The 20,391-nt window shown below is 46.4% G+C and overlaps 2 protein-coding genes across 4 annotated transcripts in view; one reads left to right on the forward strand and one right to left on the reverse strand.

Annotated features, from left to right (window-relative positions):
- Positions 1–11,144, reverse strand: part of SUDS3 (SDS3 homolog, SIN3A corepressor complex component) — a 46,609-nt gene extending 35,465 nt beyond the window's left edge. Inside the window, exon 1 of one of the 3 annotated variants that reach the window (XM_072600305.1) lies at positions 10,714–11,144. Coding sequence is in view for 2 of the 3 variants with exons in the window: in XM_072600306.1 (XP_072456407.1) it covers positions 5,233–5,368 (136 nt within the window). In the remaining variant the exon portion in view is untranslated. Of the gene's footprint in view, positions 1–5,232; positions 5,464–5,719; positions 6,188–10,713 lie in introns of those variants that run through there. The other 2 variants (XM_072600304.1, XM_072600306.1) reach the window with 2 other exon arrangements.
- A 141-nt stretch (positions 11,145–11,285) lies between these two features.
- Positions 11,286–20,391, forward strand: part of TAOK3 (TAO kinase 3) — a 236,691-nt gene continuing 227,585 nt past the window's right edge. Inside the window, exon 1 of the mRNA XM_072600303.1 lies at positions 11,286–11,481. The gene's annotated coding sequence lies outside the window, so the exon portion shown is untranslated. The remainder of the gene's footprint in view (positions 11,482–20,391) is intronic.

A 20,391-nucleotide genomic window follows, 5' to 3' on the forward strand; every position in this document is an offset into this window, starting at 1 on the left:
GAGCACACAAGACCCCACTTCCAAAATCTGGTCTACAAAACCACAGTAAAGATGTGTTTGAGTGTGAGCCCAATAGTAAAAGATAAAGGCAACCAGTGCCCAAGGCAGCCCTAGTACTGCCAACGAGCAAATGTCCTTTTGGAAACAATCAAAGCCACACATCTTCTGACAATTCAAATTCACATTATGCCTAAATTCTCTGGAAACTCAGGAACAGTGAAGCTAATCAATACAACCCGTCACCTCTGCTTTCTTCCTCTATTTATGCACACACAGACACACACAGCTGCACACTTCTTGTGAGTCTCTTCTGGCCCGGCAGCCAAGGTTCAGGAGTCCTCTGCAGCCCCTTCCTACACCCAGTTAAATTCCATTCATTTGGCCTAGTGTCCCCTACAGCCCCAAGTGCTTTCTAGCACTGCCCTCTATACATCACTTCTGGACCTCTAGAACTTGCCCTTGCCTTGATACATCCTGCTCCCTTCCCCCACCCTTTCAGGATCCTGCTAGCTTCCTCCCTCTACCCCTTCTTTGCCCCTATACTTTCCACTCTTTTGACACCTTACTCTCCTCTGTCTACTCTACAATCCAGTGACACAGGTGACCAAGCAGATCCTCACAGTCTGCGTCCTGACTCCAAGCATTTTCACTAGCTATCTCCTATGCCTGGAACTCCTTCCTGCCTCACCTCTACCTTCTGCAAGAAGCCTTTCTTAGCCATTCTTTATTTCAGGACCTTCTTTCTATTATATATCTTGCTGCCTGAACAGGCCCAGTTAAACCGAACTCCCAGAGAGCAGGTCCTGTTTTTTCCCTGTTTTGTTTGTCTAGGGGGTGTGGAGGGGGGGATTTCATTATATCACTAAAGATTAGCACAGTGTCTGGCACAAAATAGACTAATGAAACATTTGTTGACTGACTGAGTCATACCCCATCTAGGTTTCTCTGTCACTTCAGGTTTCATTTCCATTAACAAAGATTATCTAGAAATAGGCAAGATCCATACTCGCAATCCAGTAAAAGGAGATGACATGCCCAAATAATAACTGATACAAAACTGGCCATATGTCTAAGAGTAATGTGGGGCAAGAATGCATGAAAGAACGACAGGAGGTAGACTCATCTAAGGTAGGATGACAGCAAGGGTGATGAACTTAAGAGAGCTGAAAGACCAATCAATAAGCATTTATTAAGCACCTAAGTGCTCTCAAGGTGCTAGGCCCATGGGATTCAACTACAAAATCGAGTTACTCCAGGGCCTCAAAGAGTTTGCCCCAGATGGTCTTTGAGTAAACCCCTATCAGGATTACAGGCAGAAGGGGTCTTGGAAAACATGGAGTCCAACTTCTTCATTTTACAACTCAGAGAAATGAAACTCTTAGAGGTGCAGTGACTTGGCCAAGAACATAATGGCAACAAAGAGCAGTAGATCTACCCTCAGAACTCAAGATGGTCTTTTTCCACTAGACCAACAATTTCTACTGCATCCTTAGTCTATGTACGGCTCCATATGTAAAACAGGGGTAAGCAAACTTGGATTTACCTGAAAGAATCATTTCAATTACAGTAAACTATAAATGACTATAGAAATGTTATTCAAATGAGTCCATACAGTTGAGGACAGAGAGCCCTGGATGTGGACTCAGAAGACTTAGGTTTAAATCCCAACTGTGCTACTGGCCTTGGGTAAGTCGCACCCCCCCAGCCATGTGAAGCCCTGGCCATTTTCCCCTCATGGTGCCCACTATGCATCTCTGATCACATTTAACTGACCCCAGACCTGACCCCAGTGGTTTCCCTGCCATACCCCACCAGTTCCTGACTAGCTCTGGGAACACTAATCAAATCAACAATTCATTCCTGGAAAGGTCATGACAAAGGACATACCTTCTGGTGAGCTCTCACCACCCAAGTAACTTCCTCCCTAGGGACAGTGGTGCACTGGGGAGAGCAATGCAATTTAGAAGTCTAGGAAATGAACTCCAATACCACTCTACCACTACATGGGACCTTGGGCAAGTCACTCCACCTCTAGGTCTCAGTTTCCTCGTCTGTAAAATAAGGTTGTCAGGGTCACTTCCAAGTCCAGATCTTTGATACCTCCTCTGAAATTGTTCTCAGGCTCCATTTCCTTTATGCATTCTCTCTCCCATCAAAATAAAAGCTCCTAGGGCAAAGATAGTAGCAGCTAGGAAGAGTGATAGTGCACAGAGTTCCAGGCCTAGAGTCAGGAAGACTCATCTTCCTGAGTTCAAATCTGGCCTATGACACTTACTAGCTGTGGGACCCAGAGCAAATCACTTCACCCTGTTTGCCTCAGTTTCCTCATCTATAAAATGAGTTGGAGAATGAAATGGTAAACCACTGAAATATCTCTGCCAAGAAAACCCAAAAAAAGGGTCGCAGAGTTGGACATGATTGAAATGACTGAACAAATACTACATGACCTCACAGGTTTCTTTTAGCTTTAAGTCTAGGGAACAATAGCAAGTGTCTCTGAATGCTAATTAACAGAAATGCTCAGCCATCCAGCAATAATAGAGGTTAGAGAAGAGACAGAGATGGTCCAAAAACTGGCAAGGAAAAGTATAATACATGTATGTCATACTGATACTAAGCCATACTGAATTTGAAATCAAAAAGGATTCTCACTCAATTTCCAGTTTTGTCATTTCCTAGCTGTGTGACCTTAGGCAAGTCACAACCTGGGCTTCAGTTTCCTCATCTGTAAAATGAGGGAACTGGGTTGTTAATCTCTGAGTTCACTAAATGCTAGCTATTATAGTATTCCAGCTCTAATCTCCATAATCCTAAAATAGCTAAACTTCCTACCCCCAGGTTCTAAATCCAGGAATCTCAGAATTAGAATAACCCTCAGAGAGTACCAAATACAAATGAAAATTCTCTCTACATCATAACCAACAGAGACACCAAAGCCAGAAGACTGCCAGTGTTTCAGATGCTGGAAGCTAGAATAGAAGTCATTCTACTCATGAAGAAGTCCTTAGGAAGTTCTTAGGTAAAAGCCAAATTTGCCTCTTTGCAGCTTTTACCCACTGCAGGGCCAATGACAGGTACTTTGGATATAGTCCTTTAAAGCTAAGGTTTAAAATAAAACAGCAAATCTTTAAGATTTGCAGAGCACTTTACTTTGAGTCACATAATAATACTTCAAGGGACGCATTGTTATTATCCAAATCTTACAAAAGAGGACGGTGAGACAGGCAGAGGCTGAGTGATCTGCCCAAGATCACATACCCACTGAGTGCGAGAAAAAGAATTCAAACTCAGGTCTTGACTTTAAGTCTTATGCTCTCAAAGGTGGGGAACCTGCAGCTTCAAAGACATACATGGCCCTCTAGGTCCTCAAGTGCAGCCCTTTGACTGAATCCAAACTTCACAGAACAAGAAGTTTGGAATCAGTTCAAAAGGTCACACTTGAGGGCCTAGAGGACCACATGTGGCCTTGAAATAGAAAGTTCTCCACCCCTGCTCTCTCAACTGTGCCACCTAGCAGAAGAAATCTAATCTGACTTCCAGGTGAAAGCTCTGCAAAGTATTAAAAGTCATTTACTTATTCACTAAGTATTTATTATACATCTTCCACCAGGCAAGGTTCTAGGGATGTTTTTGGGCTGTGGAAACAATCACCACAGAGTACTCCTGTGAGTGATATCTCCTTCATCAATGGAAACAAATACACAACTGCAGCGGGTCTCCTGCCTCAGCCCCTTGAAATGTGGGCTCCTAGAGGGCAGGGGAACCCAGAACTGGCCCACACAAAACACACTCAAGATTGTTCCTACAACTTAGTCTTAAGAGAGGTGCCTTAAGGCACAGTGAGGTTAAGTGCCCAGGGAAAGCCATCACTAGAATCCAGATCCTCCCTACGTCTTCCCCCCTCTCTGGTCACACAGCAAGAGGCTGGATATTGGTGTCTTCACCACACAGCAAATAATAACAATAATAATAGCTAGGATGGAGGAGCTTCACAAATATTATCTCCTTTGGTCCTCACAACAACCCTGGGAGGTAGATACTACTATCATACTCATCGTTTGATTTTGTTCAGTCATTTTCAGTCTTGTCTGTCATGACCCCATTTGGGGTTCTCTTGACAGAGATCCTGGAGTGGTCTGCAATTTCCTTCTACAGCTCATTTTACAGATGAAGAAACTGAGGCAATCTAAGTGAAGTGACTTGCCCAGGATCACAAGCTAAGAAATGTCTTAGGCCAAATTTGAATTCAGCTCTACTCTAGGCCCAGCATTTTATCTACTGGGCCATCTAGCTTTTGTTTATTTTTCATATTTAAACGTTTCCTGTGGTTTCTAAAATTATTTTTACGGAAATGACATTAGAGCCTTTGTGCTCAAGAAGCTTATATTCTTCTTAACACATTCCCTGTCACGCCAGAACGTAGCACACAGTAAGTGCTTTAAGAAATGACTACGGAGCACAGGATTCTACAGAGGGAAACAATGTTACAAAGCAACTATACAAAGTAAATACTGTGGGGAGGGGCCTAATTTGTCGGGGATAGAAAATACCAGAGTAAATACAAAGTAATTTGAAAAGAGACACCAGCAGCAGGCAGGGGGAAGGGCCCAGGAAAGGACTTCCCCCCCCGGGGGCTTACACCTACCCCTTTCCAGCCCCCCTTATATGGTGTCTCCCCCATTAGAATGGAAGCTCCCAGCGGGCAGAGTGTTTGTTTTGCTTTTATTAGGATTCCTGAGGCTTGGCCCAAGAGCCAGCCGAGCAAACAGCGAGTGTTTAATAAATGCTTGTTGACGACACAATTAGTAGCTTTAGAATTAAGTAGGTAAAATCTAGAGATTCTAAAAAGCTCTAAGGAAAGGATGGGTCTCAGTTTCCCCTGCTGCAAACAAAGGTAACTGGTTCGACATGGTCTCCGAGGTTCCTTCACGGCTCTAGTTTTCATTCGACGATTCTCCAACTTTTCGGTCCCAGGATTAAAATTTGAGGGACTCCCTCCCCCCAAAAGAGTTGTGGCTCGAGTGGAGTCTATCGATATTTACCACAACAGAAATAAAAAGTTTTGACAAGGCTGCCCCCCTCCCATCCCCAGACCACTCTGAGAACGTCTGGACCCAGCCCGAGGCGAGGAGAGCGCACTGCAGGCGTGGGGCCCGACTTGGGCAAAGGCGCCGAGGCTGGACGCCCAGCTCTCTCTCGCTCGCTCCCCTCCCCCGGCCCGGCGGGCGGCACCTTCGTCGGACTCGCGGCCGCGGCAGCTCCGCTCGTCGTCCTCGGCGCTCTCCAGCTCCTCCTCCTCCTCCGGGTAGTACTCCGGGGCGGGTGGCGCTCCGGCCGGGGCCGGGGCCAGCAGCCCGGCCGCGCTCATGGCGCCGCCGCCCGGGCCTGGGGCCGCGGGAGGTGTCGGCCTCGGACTCAGGGACGCGAAGGGAGCCCAGGGAGCGGCCGCCTCGGCCGCCTCAGCAGCCGCCGCCGCCGCCGCCGCCGCCTCCTCCTCCTCCTCCTCCTCCTCCTTCTCCTCAGCCGCCTCCTCCTGAGCCGCCTCCTCCTCAGCAGCCTCCGCCGCCGCTTCCAAGCCCCGCCCCCGGCGCTCGCGCTCGGCAACGGGGCCCTCGCGCGGCTGCTTCCGGGTCACGGGCTGCCCGGCGCGCGCCTGATCCCGCCCGCTCCCTGCCCCGCCCCGCCCAGCCTAGAAAAGCGAAGACCCCCAGCTCCTCACCTGAGTTCATGACGCTTCTCGCTCCCACCTCAGCCGGGTCCGTGCAGACGGCTCTAGCAGCCCCAGGGGTGGGAATCATGATTATGCATGAGCAGGCGAAGCGAGCGGTGCCTCGCGGAGCGGTCAGGACCCGCTCCTCCTCCGCTCCCCGCCCCTCCCCGCCTCTCTCTCCTTGGAGCTCCAGGACGCTCCTCCCCCAGTGGCCACGAGGCGGCGCCGGAGCCCGGGCTGCGAGTCCGGGTCAAGATCACCGCCCCCGCCCCGGGTCTCCAAGTTCAAACGCTTACGGGCGGGAAGCCAGAGGATGGGGCTGGGAGGAAAGGTAACCCGGGACGCCAGCCCAGGAGAGTCTCGGATTCCTGGGGGGTTCGGGGGTGGCCAGACCCCTCTGTGCCCATCTGTAGAATGGGCACGCTGATTCCCGTAGCTGCCTTCTCCGGAGGCTGCGGCAGAGGTGCCAACGACAGGCGCTTAGCTGCTTTTTGCAGACTTCCTAGCGTTTACATAAAGGCTGTCCTTGAAGATTAGAATGGAGCTGGGGAGTCCCGAGGAATCCAGGTTAAGAAAACCAGATTAGACCCATGCGGGTCTAAGATCCCTTCCAGGTCTGGATGTCTATGGAGAGCTGGAAGGGACCTTTAGGCTAATAACTGATCGGGCAAGTATTAAACTCCTTCTGTGTGCCAGGTGCCGGGGAAGACAAGGACACAAAGGAAACAGTCCCTGTCCTCAAGAAACTGACATTCTGAGGGAAGTCAAGTTCATAGCAAAGTAAATAGAAAACGGAGGATGTAAGTAGTGACAGACGATGAACGAACTTCACAAAGAACAAATACCACGTTACTGGGCGCAGTGGATAGAGCACCAGGTGGGGAGTCCGGAAGACCTGAGTTCAAATATAACCTCAAACACTAGCTGAATGACCCTGGGCAAATCACTATCTGACTCAGTTTCCTCTTCTGTAAAATGGGGATAACAATAGCCTCTCCTTTCCCACCCCGCCCCCCTATAATTGTAAAGTGCTTAGCTAAGTGCCTGCCAGATAGTAACCACTATATAAATGCTATCTATTATTATTGGTGTAATTATCATTATGATTATTAATGGGAAGAGGAAGGTGTCCAAGCAGGAAAGGCCTCTTGAAAGAGCTGTCATTTGAGAACACAGCACCCGAGAGGTTCTAAAAGGCTGAGGCAGGTTCTTAGGGAAAGAATAACTGATATTTATGTGCCACATTAGAGTTTACAATGTATTTGACTGACTTTATCTCATGGCAGCCCCACAAGAACCTGGGGAGGCAGATATTCCCAGACTTATTGTCTCCATTTTACATCTATTTCAAGCCCCTCTTTTGAAGAAGAAAACTGAAAGCCCAGGACATTGTGAACTCCTTCAGAGCAGGGCCTTTTTTGGGTGTGGAAGGGTTTCTCTGTATCCCCAGCACTTAGCACAATGCCAAGCACATAAGAGGAGCCTAATAAAATGCTTCTTGACTTGACTGACTTGTCCAGAGACGGTAACCGGCAGAACCTGGGTTCCCTCCCAAGTCCTTAGACTCTCACTTCAAAGCACAGCAGGCCTGGGTCCTCCTGGGCCCTCCCAGCTCTGGCATTCTATCTTCTATGGCCCCACCCAGTGTAGAATCAGAAAAAGAAAATCAAAAGTCTGTACTTCTGATCTACTGCTTTGAATATCAGGCATTCAATACAGGACAAGTAAGAGGTAAATAAATATCACGGCTTTATTAAACAACTCAATTCAAATATTTTCAGCTTAACAGAGGGCAAAGGTGGAGGGGCGGGGCAAAAGGCTAGGAAGGAATGTTTTCCAGATGATTTTTACCAGTAACCAAAAAAGAGAGGATGGGGAGGAGCTAGGTGGCTCAGTGGATAGAGCACCATGCCTAGAGACAGAAAGAATCATCTTCCTGAGTTCAAATGTGACCACAGGCACTTACTAGCTGAGTGACTCTGAGCAAGTCACTTCACCCTGTTTACCTCACTTTCCTCATCTGTAAAATAAACTGGAGAAGGAAATGGCAAACCACTACAGTATCTTTGCCTATAAAACCTCAAATGGGGTCACTGAGAGTAAGACAGGACTGAACAATAAACAAAAAAAAAGTTTCGCCCCCATCTACTGCCCTGTTAACCATACAGCCAATCAGGGTTACCTATGAGATCTTGTTACACTTGTTAGAACAAACTAATGTGGGCATTTTCCTTAGAAAGGAGGGTTTACCTAAAAATTTAAATTTGCACATGAATTCATCCTGATTGCTTATGTTACTTATGACCTATTGCAGAGCTGGATGAAGCAAATATTTGCTGATTCTTTTATTAAGGGGCCCGGAAGGGGGCTCAGATAATTCCAGACCAAACCTTTCATAGGACAGATAAAGAAACTGCTGCCTTGAGAAGAGCTAAGTGGTTTAGCCCAAGGTCAAGGCAAAGCTAGAACAAAATGACACACAATTTACCATGAACATATCTCCACAGATGTTTGCACCAAATTTAGTAAAAAAAATAAATAAATAAATAATTTTTTTTTTTTACTTTATGGAGAGGGGAAAATGAAACAAAGTAATAGCAAAGGCAGGGGTGGAACCCAAGGATTCTGAATTCCCAACCTTGACTCTATCCAGACCAGGGGTGGGGAATCTTCGGCCCTGAGGCCACATGTGGTCCCCTAGGCCCTCAAGTGCAGCCCTTTGACTGAACCCAAATCTCACAGTGATCCCAAAGGGATTTGTTTGGTACAACTTGCACTCAGTCAAAAGGCAGTACCCAAGGACCTAGAAGGCCTCCAGAATTAGAGCTCCCCACCCCTGATTCAGCCTAACTTGGCCTTTCATTGTGCCAAACTTTTCCTCTGTTTGTTTTCAGATTGCAGTTTCATGCCTTATTCCAATGTAAACCCCAGTCTTTTCTGATAGTATTACCAAGCATTTGTCTGCCCAGAAAAGATACTCAAATATAATCTTGTCCAGAATGGGGTGAATCTTAAATTATATTCTAATTTTACAATGTTTTTCCAGGAATTTCTCAAATTCTAACAATGTTACTGAACCAGTGTCAATCTCAGGGCTCACTACCCCACTTCTCTATTTTTAAACTCAAGATTCCAAATTTGACTACAGACTTCAGGAAAAGATTGTGTATGTGTGTTCTATTTGCACCTAAATTCCTCATCATCTGCTTTCATTTTGTCATAAACAACTCACCCGCTCTCCCCAAAGAGGAATTTCCCCAAATCCATCCTCCACACTATCTTCTTGATGTAATATCTCAAGAAATCACTGAAATTCCTCTTCTTCCTATCCTCAACCCAAAACAGTGTTCAAATACTCTGCTAGGTCAGGTTACCTGCCCTCTCCTAAGAAATTCATTTCAATGAAACTTTTGGTACCATCAGTATCTACCTAGGACACTTCCATATCCCCAAATACAAATGTTGATTTAAAGAGGAAGAGAATAAGGTTTAAAAGTAATTAAAGAATGTTTTACATGCCTATACGTTGTTTTCTAAATCCCAAATTTGAAAAGCACGGGCATCAAAAACCAAAGAAACAACCCCAAATGCAAAACAAACACTCTCACCATTCAGACTGCAACGGGCAAATCCGATTAATGGTAAAGACTGTCATAAATGCATACTTGTCAAGGCTAGTACATAGATTGGAATTTATGCCAAAATTGATTAAAAGTAGAGTGTTTCCAGATGAGTCCAAGATATGCTGCAGTGTTACAACTTGAGGATGAGGAGAGACAGTTATTCTTTGACCTATAAAGAAGGGTAGTGACAGGCATTCTATGTTCCATGGCCCCACCCAGTACAGAATCAGAAAAAGAAAAGCAAAAGTCTATACTTCCTATCTACTGTTTTGAATATCAGGCATTCAATACAAGGCAAGTAGGAGGTAAATAAATATCAGGGCTTTATTAACAACCCAATCCTCCCTCCTTCAGCTTAGCAGAGGGCAAAGCAGGGGGAGGGGGGCAAAAGGCTAGGAAGGAATATTTCCCAGATGATTTTTACCAGTAACCAAAAAAAAGGGGGGATGGGAAGGAGCTAGGTGGCTCAATGGATAGAGCATCATGCCTAGAGACAGAAAGAATCATATTCCTGTGTGGAGTCAAACTATATTATGCTGCATTCTGGATTGACCTTTCATTCGTGTAAAGCTGATCTGTCCGTCCCTTTGTCTAGGTATTAGGTGTGCTTTATAAGCAGACAGACAGGACTCCCAAAGTTGTGAAAAGGAGAACTTTCTCAAAAGGAAGGGAGAAGACTCTGGAGGTGGGGGAAGAAAAGAAAGGGAGCAAAAAGGAGGGGAAAGGAGAAAAGAAATGGGAAGTTGGGGAGAGCACTTTCGAATACAAACAACTCTGGAAGAAAAAAATTGGTTACAACATAACTGGAAAACTTGTATATTGTTACAGTAACATTGTTTATTTGGAAATTAAATACAATTTTGCCAAAGGTCACTTACTAGTAACAGTGTTCCTTTCCCATCATTCCTCCCTAACTATGTGGTTGATGACACAGGTTCAAAACTCACAACTTGACAATGACTGATGCTATGAAATGCCACCCTGGGGAGCTCTGGTGACCAGGGTGCAAGGAAAATACGTGTAGAGGAGAGGAGATAGAAGAGAAGTGGACAGGAGAGTAAAAGAGAGAAGACAGGAGAGAGGAAAGGAAAAGAGAGGAAAGGAGAAAGGAGAGGAGAGGAAAAGAGAGGAAAGGAGAAAGAGAGGAGAGGAAAAGAGAAAAGACAGAAAAGGAAAAGAGAAGAAAGGAGAAAAGAGAGGCGGGGGAGAAACCCTAGCCTCCGTCAGATCCATTCACTGCGTGAGGTTTATGGAGCAGCAGATGCTGCTCTAAGTCCACCCCCCGCGCCTTTATCCACCTCCAGGTGCAGCCCGCTCCGGAGGTCTCTCCAGTCCCCCGGTTAAATGGCAGGCTGCTAACTAACACCTGCACCTACTTACCTCCCAGGGTCTTAAAGGGCTCGCGTCCAGGAAGCCCTGGGAAGTCCTCCGCAGACTAAGGAGAGACAGGATCTCAAAGCGCCTCCTGCCTGCCCGCTTCCAACACCGGGTGCCCTGGGCCGGCTGGCTTTGGGGGGGGCGCCAGCCCAGACCCATAGCCTCTAAAGAGTTGGCCCAGGGCCCCCCAGAGGCCGCCCGACGCATCCCCAGCCCAGGTCGTGACCTCGGACATGGGCGGGGGACCGGAGAGGAGCGCTGTGACCTTTGACCCCAGCAGAAGCGTGGGCGCCGAGGCGCACCTCTAGGGATCGGAACGGGGAGGCGGGGCCTAGCTGGCGCCAGTCCCACCCCGCAAGCGCATCATCGGCGGCCTCGGCAAATCCCGGGGCTCCATGGACTACTCCTCCGAGAGGAGGCCGGACGAATGGAGCACCGGCCGATCGAGAAGCCCGCTCTAGGACTCTGAGCAAGCGCAGGGAAGTGTAGCGGAGCGCCGATCGATCGGCCTGCCCCAGGCGTGGTGGGGGAGTGTCCGCGGCGGCGGTGGGGGCGGGGCGCGGCGAAGGCTCGATGCTCTCGGGTGCGATTGGCCGCGCCTGGCAGGAGCCGCACCTCGGACAGCAGCAGCGGCAGCGGCGGGAGGAGGAGGGAGCGGGGACTAGGCACCGGGCGGCGACAGCGACAGCGAAGCAGGAGTGACCGGCCAGCTCCGGACCTAGCCCAGAACCCAGCACCCAAAACCCAGCCCGGCGGGCAGCCCCGTACCAGGTGAGAGGGAGCGGAGGAGCCCAGCCCGGGGCGGGACAAGGGCGGGACCGGGGGGCGGGCGGGGCGGGGACCCCCGAGGGGGCGGGGACTGGAGACTGGAGGGATGCGACCCCCCGAGGGGACGGGGACCGCTGGGGACCCCGCAGAGGAGCTGTGACAGTCGGAGCCCCCCGAGAGGGGCACGGACTGCAGGAGACCCCCGAGAAGTGACTGTGACAGTCGGAGACCCCCGAGTGGGGCGGGGACAGGAGGAGACCCTCCAAAGGGGCTGGGACTGCGAGAGACTCTTGGTAGTGGCTGTGACAAGTTGAGGCCTCTGACAGGGGACCCTGGAAAGGAACATGAACTGGGAAAGACCCTCAGAGAGGCTGGGACAGGGTGGGATCCCTGAGAGATCTTGGAACTGGCAGAGACCTAAGAGACTATGACTGGACAAGATCCCAGGAGGACTCGTGACAGCCAGGGACACCCCCCCCCCCCAGGGAGTAGGGACCAGAGACCAAGAGATGAGACACCTGAGTAAGGCTGGGATAGGCTGAGACCCCTAAGATGGGCTGTGACAGCGGAGGATCCCTGAAGGAGACTGAGAAGAAAAGACCCTAAGAAGGTCTATAACAGCCCCCACAAACGTATGTGATAGCAGTAGACCCTCTAGAGACAGACAGAAGACTCAGACCAAACGACCTCCCAAGAGGGGCAGCGACAGACCATAGAAAGGAGCAGGGACAGTGGAAGACCCGAGGGAAGAAGTCCCCCTTAGAATGGTTTGGACGGTGGAAACTCCCAGAAGAAGCTGGAACAGGCTGAGAACTCTGGAAAGAGATAGGACAGGCAGAGACCTGTGAGAGGTGACCAAGGGGACAAGATTCCCAGAAAGGCAAAGACCGTAGGAGAACTCCTCTCCTGGCCAACCCCCACCCCCAGGGATTGGGAAAGAGAGATACTCCAAAGGGCTGTTAACTGTCTTGTTACCACCTAGAAAGTGTATGTTAACCGTCTATACCACCCACTCCCCCTAGGGGCTGAGCTTCCATAAACTGAGATAAGCCCTCCTTAACCCCAGAACAGGGAGAGCAGCAAAGGGGCAGCCGTAGCGGATTTGAGAATAGAAGTCTCCCTACAGGGGCTGTGAGAAGGGGATCTGGGTGAGGAAACCCCTGAAAGAAGCTCAGATAGGACAGATTCCTCCCTTCCCTCGCCTGTGACAGTATGCCTGAGGGGATACTCCGGAAACATGCTGGACCTATGAGAGTTTAAGGGGAGGAGATCCCCAAGGAACTATAGAAACAAACAATAAGGAATTATTATATCCCAGAAAGAAAAATGGGATAGAATGTCTGAGAGAAAAAGACCTCCAGGAGGGGCTAAGGGCAGACTGAATGAAGAAGGACCCCAGCAAGAATGGCTGTTTCTATTAGAATGATGGGACAAAGCTAAGTAGTGCAGGGAGGGACCTGAGAGGACCAGAGTCCATGGAGGGCCTGGGGTGGGAAGTGGGGGAGGAAGTTTGGAGGGAATGGGACTTCACATAAAGGCTCTGACAGGAGATTTAATGGGAAGAGGACCCTCAAGAGGGACTGAATGTGGAATCTGAGGGGAGGAAACCCCACCCTGAGACAGGTGATTTGAGGACATCACCACCTAAAGATGTATAAAACAGGAGATCTAAGGGAAAGAGACCCCAAAGAAGAACTGAGAGTCAGGGAGTCTGAGTGAAAGAGACTCCAGAGAGGGACTGTGGTAGCAATCCTAGCACTCCAGAGAGGGAGTTACTCAAGTTGAAAGAGGGGAGAATATGTTCTGCCTCTGAGGATATGCAAGGGGGAAATCTTAGGGAAAGAGACCCCTGAGAGGGGATGTGACACCTAGGGCTTGGAGGGAAAGCCCCACCTCCCAAAAGGAGTTGGGACAGCAGATTTTATGGGAGACTCTAGAGAGTCAAAAAAGTAGAAGACAAAGTCTCAAATGCCAGGTTTCTGGAAAGAGAAGCCACCTGAGGGACTGAGACAGTGGAGCTTAAGGCATGGGGAATACTGGGAGAGAGGAGGTTAGAAGAAGCAGCAGCCTTCATTCCCCCCCTGCCTCCTATGATATTGAATCTAAGGAAAAGAGGAGTGCAGAGACTGTTTGTGAATTTGAGGTTAAGACCACCCCAGGGAGGAACTACACCAATCTTGAGGAGGGAAAAATCCAGAGAGGAGCTATGACTTCAGGCCTGACCTCAGAATGCTAGAGTTTAATTGTGACAGTAAGGTGTAAGTAAAGGGAACCTCTATAAGAAGGGTTTTGAGAGCAAGTGTGAAGGATTGAAGAACACAGAAAGGACCTGGGACCAACTATAGTGGAGGGGCTGAGATGAGGGGAGGTGAATGTGAGAAATTTCAGAATAGTTCTGATGGTGGATCTCAATAGAAGGACACCCAGTAGGTGGACACCCAAAGAGGGACCCATCTGTCTGAGATGAGAGGGGCCTTGAGGATTTAGTCTATGGCCAGACCATACCAGAGAGCAACTGTAAAGGCAGGATTTGATGTGAGAGAGCACCCCAAGGGGACTGGGACTCTAGGTCTGATCAGAGGAGACATCAGACCCCATGATGGCAGGCTTCAAGGTGACAGAACTACAGGGAAGGACTGTAATGGTGGGTCTTAGTCAAGTGGAACTAAAGGAGAAACGAGGACCATGGTAGCTGAGATAGAAATGCCCCTCCAGAAAATAGCAGGGCCAGCTTTTTTAGAAGAAGGGACCCCAGAAAGTGGTCTTGAGCAGGAAGTTAGAGGGAGGGTTATTCGCCCAGAGGGTCACTGTATGATGCAGCTTCTGAGAGGAAGAGATCTGACAGTAGGGCTGATGTCAGAGCTCCTCAGAGAACTATAGTGTTTGAAGTGAGGAAAACCCAGAGGTGAGATGGGACAGTGGAATGAGATAAGGGACTGCATGGAGAGCCTGTGACAAGGATGTCCCTAGAGATGGAACCCCAGGGAAAGGCAAGGAAAGTCAATTCTAAATTATCACTCCAGAGAAGATCTGAGATAGTAGAGTCTGAGCTGATGGTCACTCCTGAGTGGAATAAAGACTGGGAGATCTTGGAGGAGATAAGCATGGAGCAGCTAGAAACAGAAAGGTTTAAGGTGATGGCTCTCCCAAAGGGTACCGAGAGAGAGGGGCAGCTAGATGGCTTAGGGTGGGGAACAAATCCTTGGATTTCTTCGAAGTTTGGATTCAGTCCAAGGGCCAAACTTGAGGACCTAGAGGGACCACATGTGGGGGCAACAGGCTTAGATTATAAAAAGTCAGACTCAGAGGAACAAAGTTCAAATCCTGCCTGAAGTACTAGTTTCCTGAGTAACCTGGGCTTTTGTGTCCTCATCCACAAAATGGGCATAATAGTACCTACCTCCTTGGGGTGGTTGTGTCTCTAATGAGATTTATGTATGGGAAAGAGCTTTGTAAATCTTTAAGCACAACAAAAAATACTAGCTATTATTCCGTGGTCTGGGAGCCTTGGGGGAAGAGAGTATTTAGAGTATGAATTTTGGGGAAGACTTTGGCAGAGATGGCCCAGATGAAGGAGTGGTGCTAGAGGAGGGTGATGGGACTGTACCTGAAGGGTGACGGCTTGCGATTGTGCCGTATCACTTCCAGGACTTAAACAGTGACTGTTACCTAGCTCTTTCAGGTTTTCTAAGCTCTTTCTTTTTGTCATTTCATTTCATCCTCACTACCACTCAGAGGAGGGAAGGTACTATTTTTCAGATGAAAAAATGAGGCGGAGGGAAGTTAAGTGACTTGCCCAGTGTCATAGCTTGTAACCATTTGAGCTGGCTCCAAGTCCCTTGCATAGTCCGGACTGCCTCTAACAGAATAGAAAATAGGGATGGTGTGATCATTTAAGAGAGAGGTGGCTGAAGCTAGGGGATCAGTGGGAGAATTTCAGGTTTTTTAAAGAAATGCCACACAGCAAGGTGTGCATCTTGAGAGCTTCTGATACTGGGGAAAGGTAGTAACAGCCATATACAAATCAGCAGGGACAAAAGGTTGGGGATACAAGTCCAGAATCAATATTTCTAAACAGGCTGCTGGGGACCTGAAAATGATGCCACTTATGTTGAAAAAAGCAGAGATTCTTAATGTGTGTGTGTGTGTGTGTGTGTGTGTGTGTGTGTGTGTGTGTGTGTGTGTGTGTGTGTATGGTGGACTTCCTTGGTTACCTGGTTATCCCCTCCTCAGAATAAAATTCAAAGGATTATCAAGGAAACCAATTATGTTGAAACAGTTATCAGAATATTTCAAAAGATTCTTACCCTTGTTCTAGTGTGATTGGAGGGGAGTGGGGGGTAGACTACTTTTCTTTTCCCAACACAATGGAAGAACTAACTATTGGAACTTATGGCCAATTAGCATGCTTGTATTGTTTTAGAAATAGTCTTCCAATGGGTCTCTCTCCAGCTCGGATGAGTGCCTTGGAATTGTGTAAGAGGAGTGTATAGCTTATCCTTGACCTTGAGGCTTCACCTGAAAAAGGAAAGACATAGCAGGCTCCCAAATTTTCCAAATAAAGCTAAAAATAAGCTCAAGCTTTGAGCTGGATCTATCTTATTTGCCCTATTTTTTAAAAACTGTTATCTCTTTGTATCCCCAGCACCTAGCACAGCATTTGACACTTAGTGGGACTAAATGCTGGTTAATTGATTGATTGAATCTGTAAAGTGGAAATGTCATTTTGCCCTACCTCCAGGGATTATTATAAGGAACCGAAAGGCTATAGAAACTTGAATTCTATGTAAGAGTTTAGAAACTCCTTTCAGATTTGTGGATTAAAAGGTGTCAGGCTTTAACCGACTGGTTTAAATGGACTTGACTGTGTTTGGAATCTTGACCTTCCAAGTCTTGTGGACTGAAGATATTTTCATTCCCTTTGAGTTTCCAAATTAGAGAAGTCGGGCTTCTGAACTAGCAGCACTTTCCGATGAGATTTCGCCTTCTGAGAGCTACTTGGGCTTGAGCTGCAGGCAAAATTCCAACCCTAGTAGAGGAAGGAGATAAGCAAGCCTATTTAAACCTGACGCTTTAGGTCCTGGTGGGAGGTGGGTGAGTATCTGTTAAAAGTGCTGAGACAAACCATGTGGGAGCCCCCAGGAGGTGGGGATGGGGGGGGGGGGGGGGGCGGGGAACAGCCTCCAACTTTGATGGATGTTAAGATGAAGCTAATGACCAGGCTTGTTATGCTTTGTGCTGGGGATATGTTAATCCTGCCCTGACTCCCTTTTAAGTATTGCTTTCGAATGCACATGTGCTCTGACAGTTGGGGTTATTTCAGTTGCTTCCTACCTCTGACTCTCTCCTCTGCTCCACATTTTAATTGGGTTGTTTTTGTAGTACTTTTCTTGTCGGAGTTTAGTAATGGAGAGTTTTAGATGATAGGAGGATGGAGTGTGGCACCTTTTTGCATGGACCTAATGTAGGGGGTTGATTGAGGAGCTGCTGATTGAAATTCATGACAAAAGTGACTGACAGTGGCTTTCTGGGAGTGATAACTAGCATAGGCCTAGCACCCACCACACACCTGATACTGAGCACTGCTTATGTGGCTTCTGAAAACTCAGGATTCCGTGTGAGTCATAACCTCCATACTCACTGAGAGTTTTCTCTCAAACTGTTAAAAAGAGATGAGAAAGGGGGGGAAAGAAGCAAAAGGAGGAAAAATGAAAACCTGATTTCCTACAATTCAGTTAAGATGCAATTAGTATGAACATCTTTTCTATGAAACCTGTCTTTCCAAAATCCTCTACGGAATTAAATCCAGCTTTAAGGAAGAATGAAGTGAGAAAAGTCAAGAGAGAATTTTGAAGGCTATAACTTTTTGTTTTCTCTCTGGTGAATATGTGGAAGTGGTCAGTGGGAGCCTTAGAGATGTCAGTGCCAATAACTGGCTGAAGGAATAGAAATATATAAATCAAACTTTATCAAAAGATTCTTCACAGTCCTCTCGGTGATTTCTGCTTTAAGGGGTCTGATCATGAGAGACAATAATGTTAGTTTTGTTTTCTTTTAAGAGAATAGAGTGCTTTGATATTCCTATGTAGGATTACTAAAGCAGTCATTTTAATAACATTCCAATGTAATATTGATCTAAATAAGATAAAGAGGAGATTCCATGCAATGTATTTTTTGGTGATTGAAAATCCCCAAGGGCCAATGCATGAAAGTTAGGCATGTTTTCTGTTTGTTTCACCAACCAAGATTATAGGACAAGAAACCACCAAGATATTTTAGGTTTAAAATTATTTTCCATTTTACAGACAAAAATCAATGGTTCAAAAAAAGCCTTCCCCTTCTTTACAGACAATTGGAGCAACATAGGACTTGACAGTTGAGGCCCTTAATGAAGGTTTCTGGTTCCCAACCAACTTAATAAGCATTAATAGAAGCCAAGTATGCTACAATAAACTTTTATACTGTCTATACACTGAAGCCATATGCCTTCAAAGACTATTGTCATCTGTGAGACAAGTGGCACATCAGAGTTGACTTAATGTTTAAGCACACTTGAATACAAGTTCTCCTTGCCTGTCAACATTCATATTTGATGATTTTCATCTTATAATGCTGTAGATCAAAACCATTAATGTTTTCTATTTGTACAAAGATATTACAGTTAAAAGCTCATGGAATTCCTTTCTGCGTTCTTCTTTCTAAAAGTATCTTAGGTCGCTTATTAGAATGGAGAAGACTTTTGTTTTTAAAGACATTTGTTATTATCTTTCATTTTGAGATCACCTATATTTACAATTGTATCTTTCTCCCTTCCACCTCCCAGAGAGCCACATATGACAAAAAAATAAAAGGAAAAATTAAAACAATTCAGTAAAACCAACTGACCCCTTGAAAAACTCAACACTCTAAGCATTATTCTACAACTATAGGGTGAAAAATATAATTTTTTTTGTATTCTCACAATTTAAAGTAATTGGACAGATTTTTGAGTCTATATTTGTTGTGATGCTTACTCCAAGAGTGTGGTTTGTCTCAGTTGATGAGAAATCTCCTTTAGTGCTTTTAGGGTTTGTTTGTTTTTTTAGGGAGTATTATTCAAATTCAGAATCAAGTTAAGTAGAAAGAGCCTTAATTTAGAATTTTGAGCCTTTATCCAGAAAGTCATTTAAGTTATATCTTCATCCAAACTATAAACATGTCATTCCATTATCAAATCATTCAAAGCATGTGTTAGTTTTCTGGGGAAATGGAGATGCTTGTGATGACAGGATAGCATTCCAGCCTTGTGTTGCAATAGACACCCGGATGGCTGTCTTAAACCTCTGTTGCTGTTTTTTGCTCTTACCTCTTCATGCCCAGGGTAGTGACCTTGAGACCTCACAGACCTTGCCAAGAGAATGCAAGCTTTGGCAGATAGGTCCTACCAAATGAGAAAGGTAGTGATTATGAGCTGGGTGATGAGCTGTGTGTGTGTCTTTTGCAGATCATTTGGCCAAGCTCTGAGAACTCATCATTTCATGGTTGGCTACCAGGTGATGAATACTTTTGGCCCCAAGTTTATGTAGATGGTGGAAAGGTTGCAATCGTCTTGGGGATAGGAGGGGAAGGAATGGCCACCCACCCGAATGAAATCACACATGTGTGAATGATTCAAGTCAGATAATAATAACACAGCTTTTTAAGGCTTACAAAGCACTTTACAAATATTACCTCATCTGATCCTTACAACACCCCTGGGAGTGAGTTGCCGTTATTATTTCCATCTTACATATGAAGAAACTGAGGCAAACTGAGGTTAAGTGACCTGCCCCAGGTCACAAAAGTAATAAATGTCTGAGGCCAAATTTGAACTCAGATCTGACTCGATGCCCAGTGCTCTACCCATTGTGCCAATCACCTACCCATAAGATACATTAAGTACTTATCAGTCATAGTTCAATAGCTCCTTCACTCATTTCAGTTTATAGGCACTGAGTATATAAAGACAAAAATGAAAGAGTTCCTTCCCCTTAAGTAGCTTATATTTTATTAATAGGAAACACATATGCAGTTAAGTAATATATGTGTATATATATATCATATATGTCAGTATAGCATATGTAGGCACATATTTATATATGTATATATGACAAATATGAATGCTGACAAGTAATGGCAATATGTATGTATATAATATGTGTATATATGAACACATGCATATGTGTGTGGGGGTATATATATGTGTGCATATGTATGTGTATCTGAAGTAGAAAGGATCCATGACCAGAGCCTTGCCAACAGTGGGGTTCAGAATGGGCATCTTCCAGAAGACACTTGAGCTTGAGCCTTGAAACAATATAGGAATTCTCAGAAGCCAAAATGTGGAAGAGGTTTTTCAGGCATAAGAAGCCTGTACAAAAGCATAGAGATGGGAATTTGTTCCAAGGCAGCATCATATAAGCCAGTACATCAGCAATGCACGTGACAGACAGTGAGCAGCAAGGTAGCAAGCATGTGTTAAATACTTACTGTGTGCCAAGGACTGGGCTCAGCTCTTGGGATACAAAGACCCTGCCCTCAAAGAGCTCATACATTGTCTGGGAAAGATGGGGTGGGAGCGGAGGAGGGAGACAAACTCAATCTCAGGCTTCATTAGGAAAAGTCTATCATCTAGAATTGGGAGATAGTAGTCCTTGGTCAGACCATAAATGGAATTGTGTTCAATTTGGGGCACTGCTTTTTAGGAAGGTCATTGACAAGCTGTAGGACATTCAGAGGAAGACAGCCAGGATGGAGAAGGGCATCATGTTCTTGCCAGGAGAAGTAATTGAAGGAACAGGGGATGTTTCACCTGGAGAAAGAAGGATCATGGGAAATAGCTGCTTCCAGAACTCAGAAGGCTGTCATGTGCATTATCCGTGTACCTATTTGCCT

This window comes from Notamacropus eugenii, chromosome 4 (genome assembly GCF_028372415.1).
Source record: "Notamacropus eugenii isolate mMacEug1 chromosome 4, mMacEug1.pri_v2, whole genome shotgun sequence".
Classification (NCBI taxonomy): domain Eukaryota; kingdom Metazoa; phylum Chordata; class Mammalia; order Diprotodontia; family Macropodidae; genus Notamacropus; species Notamacropus eugenii.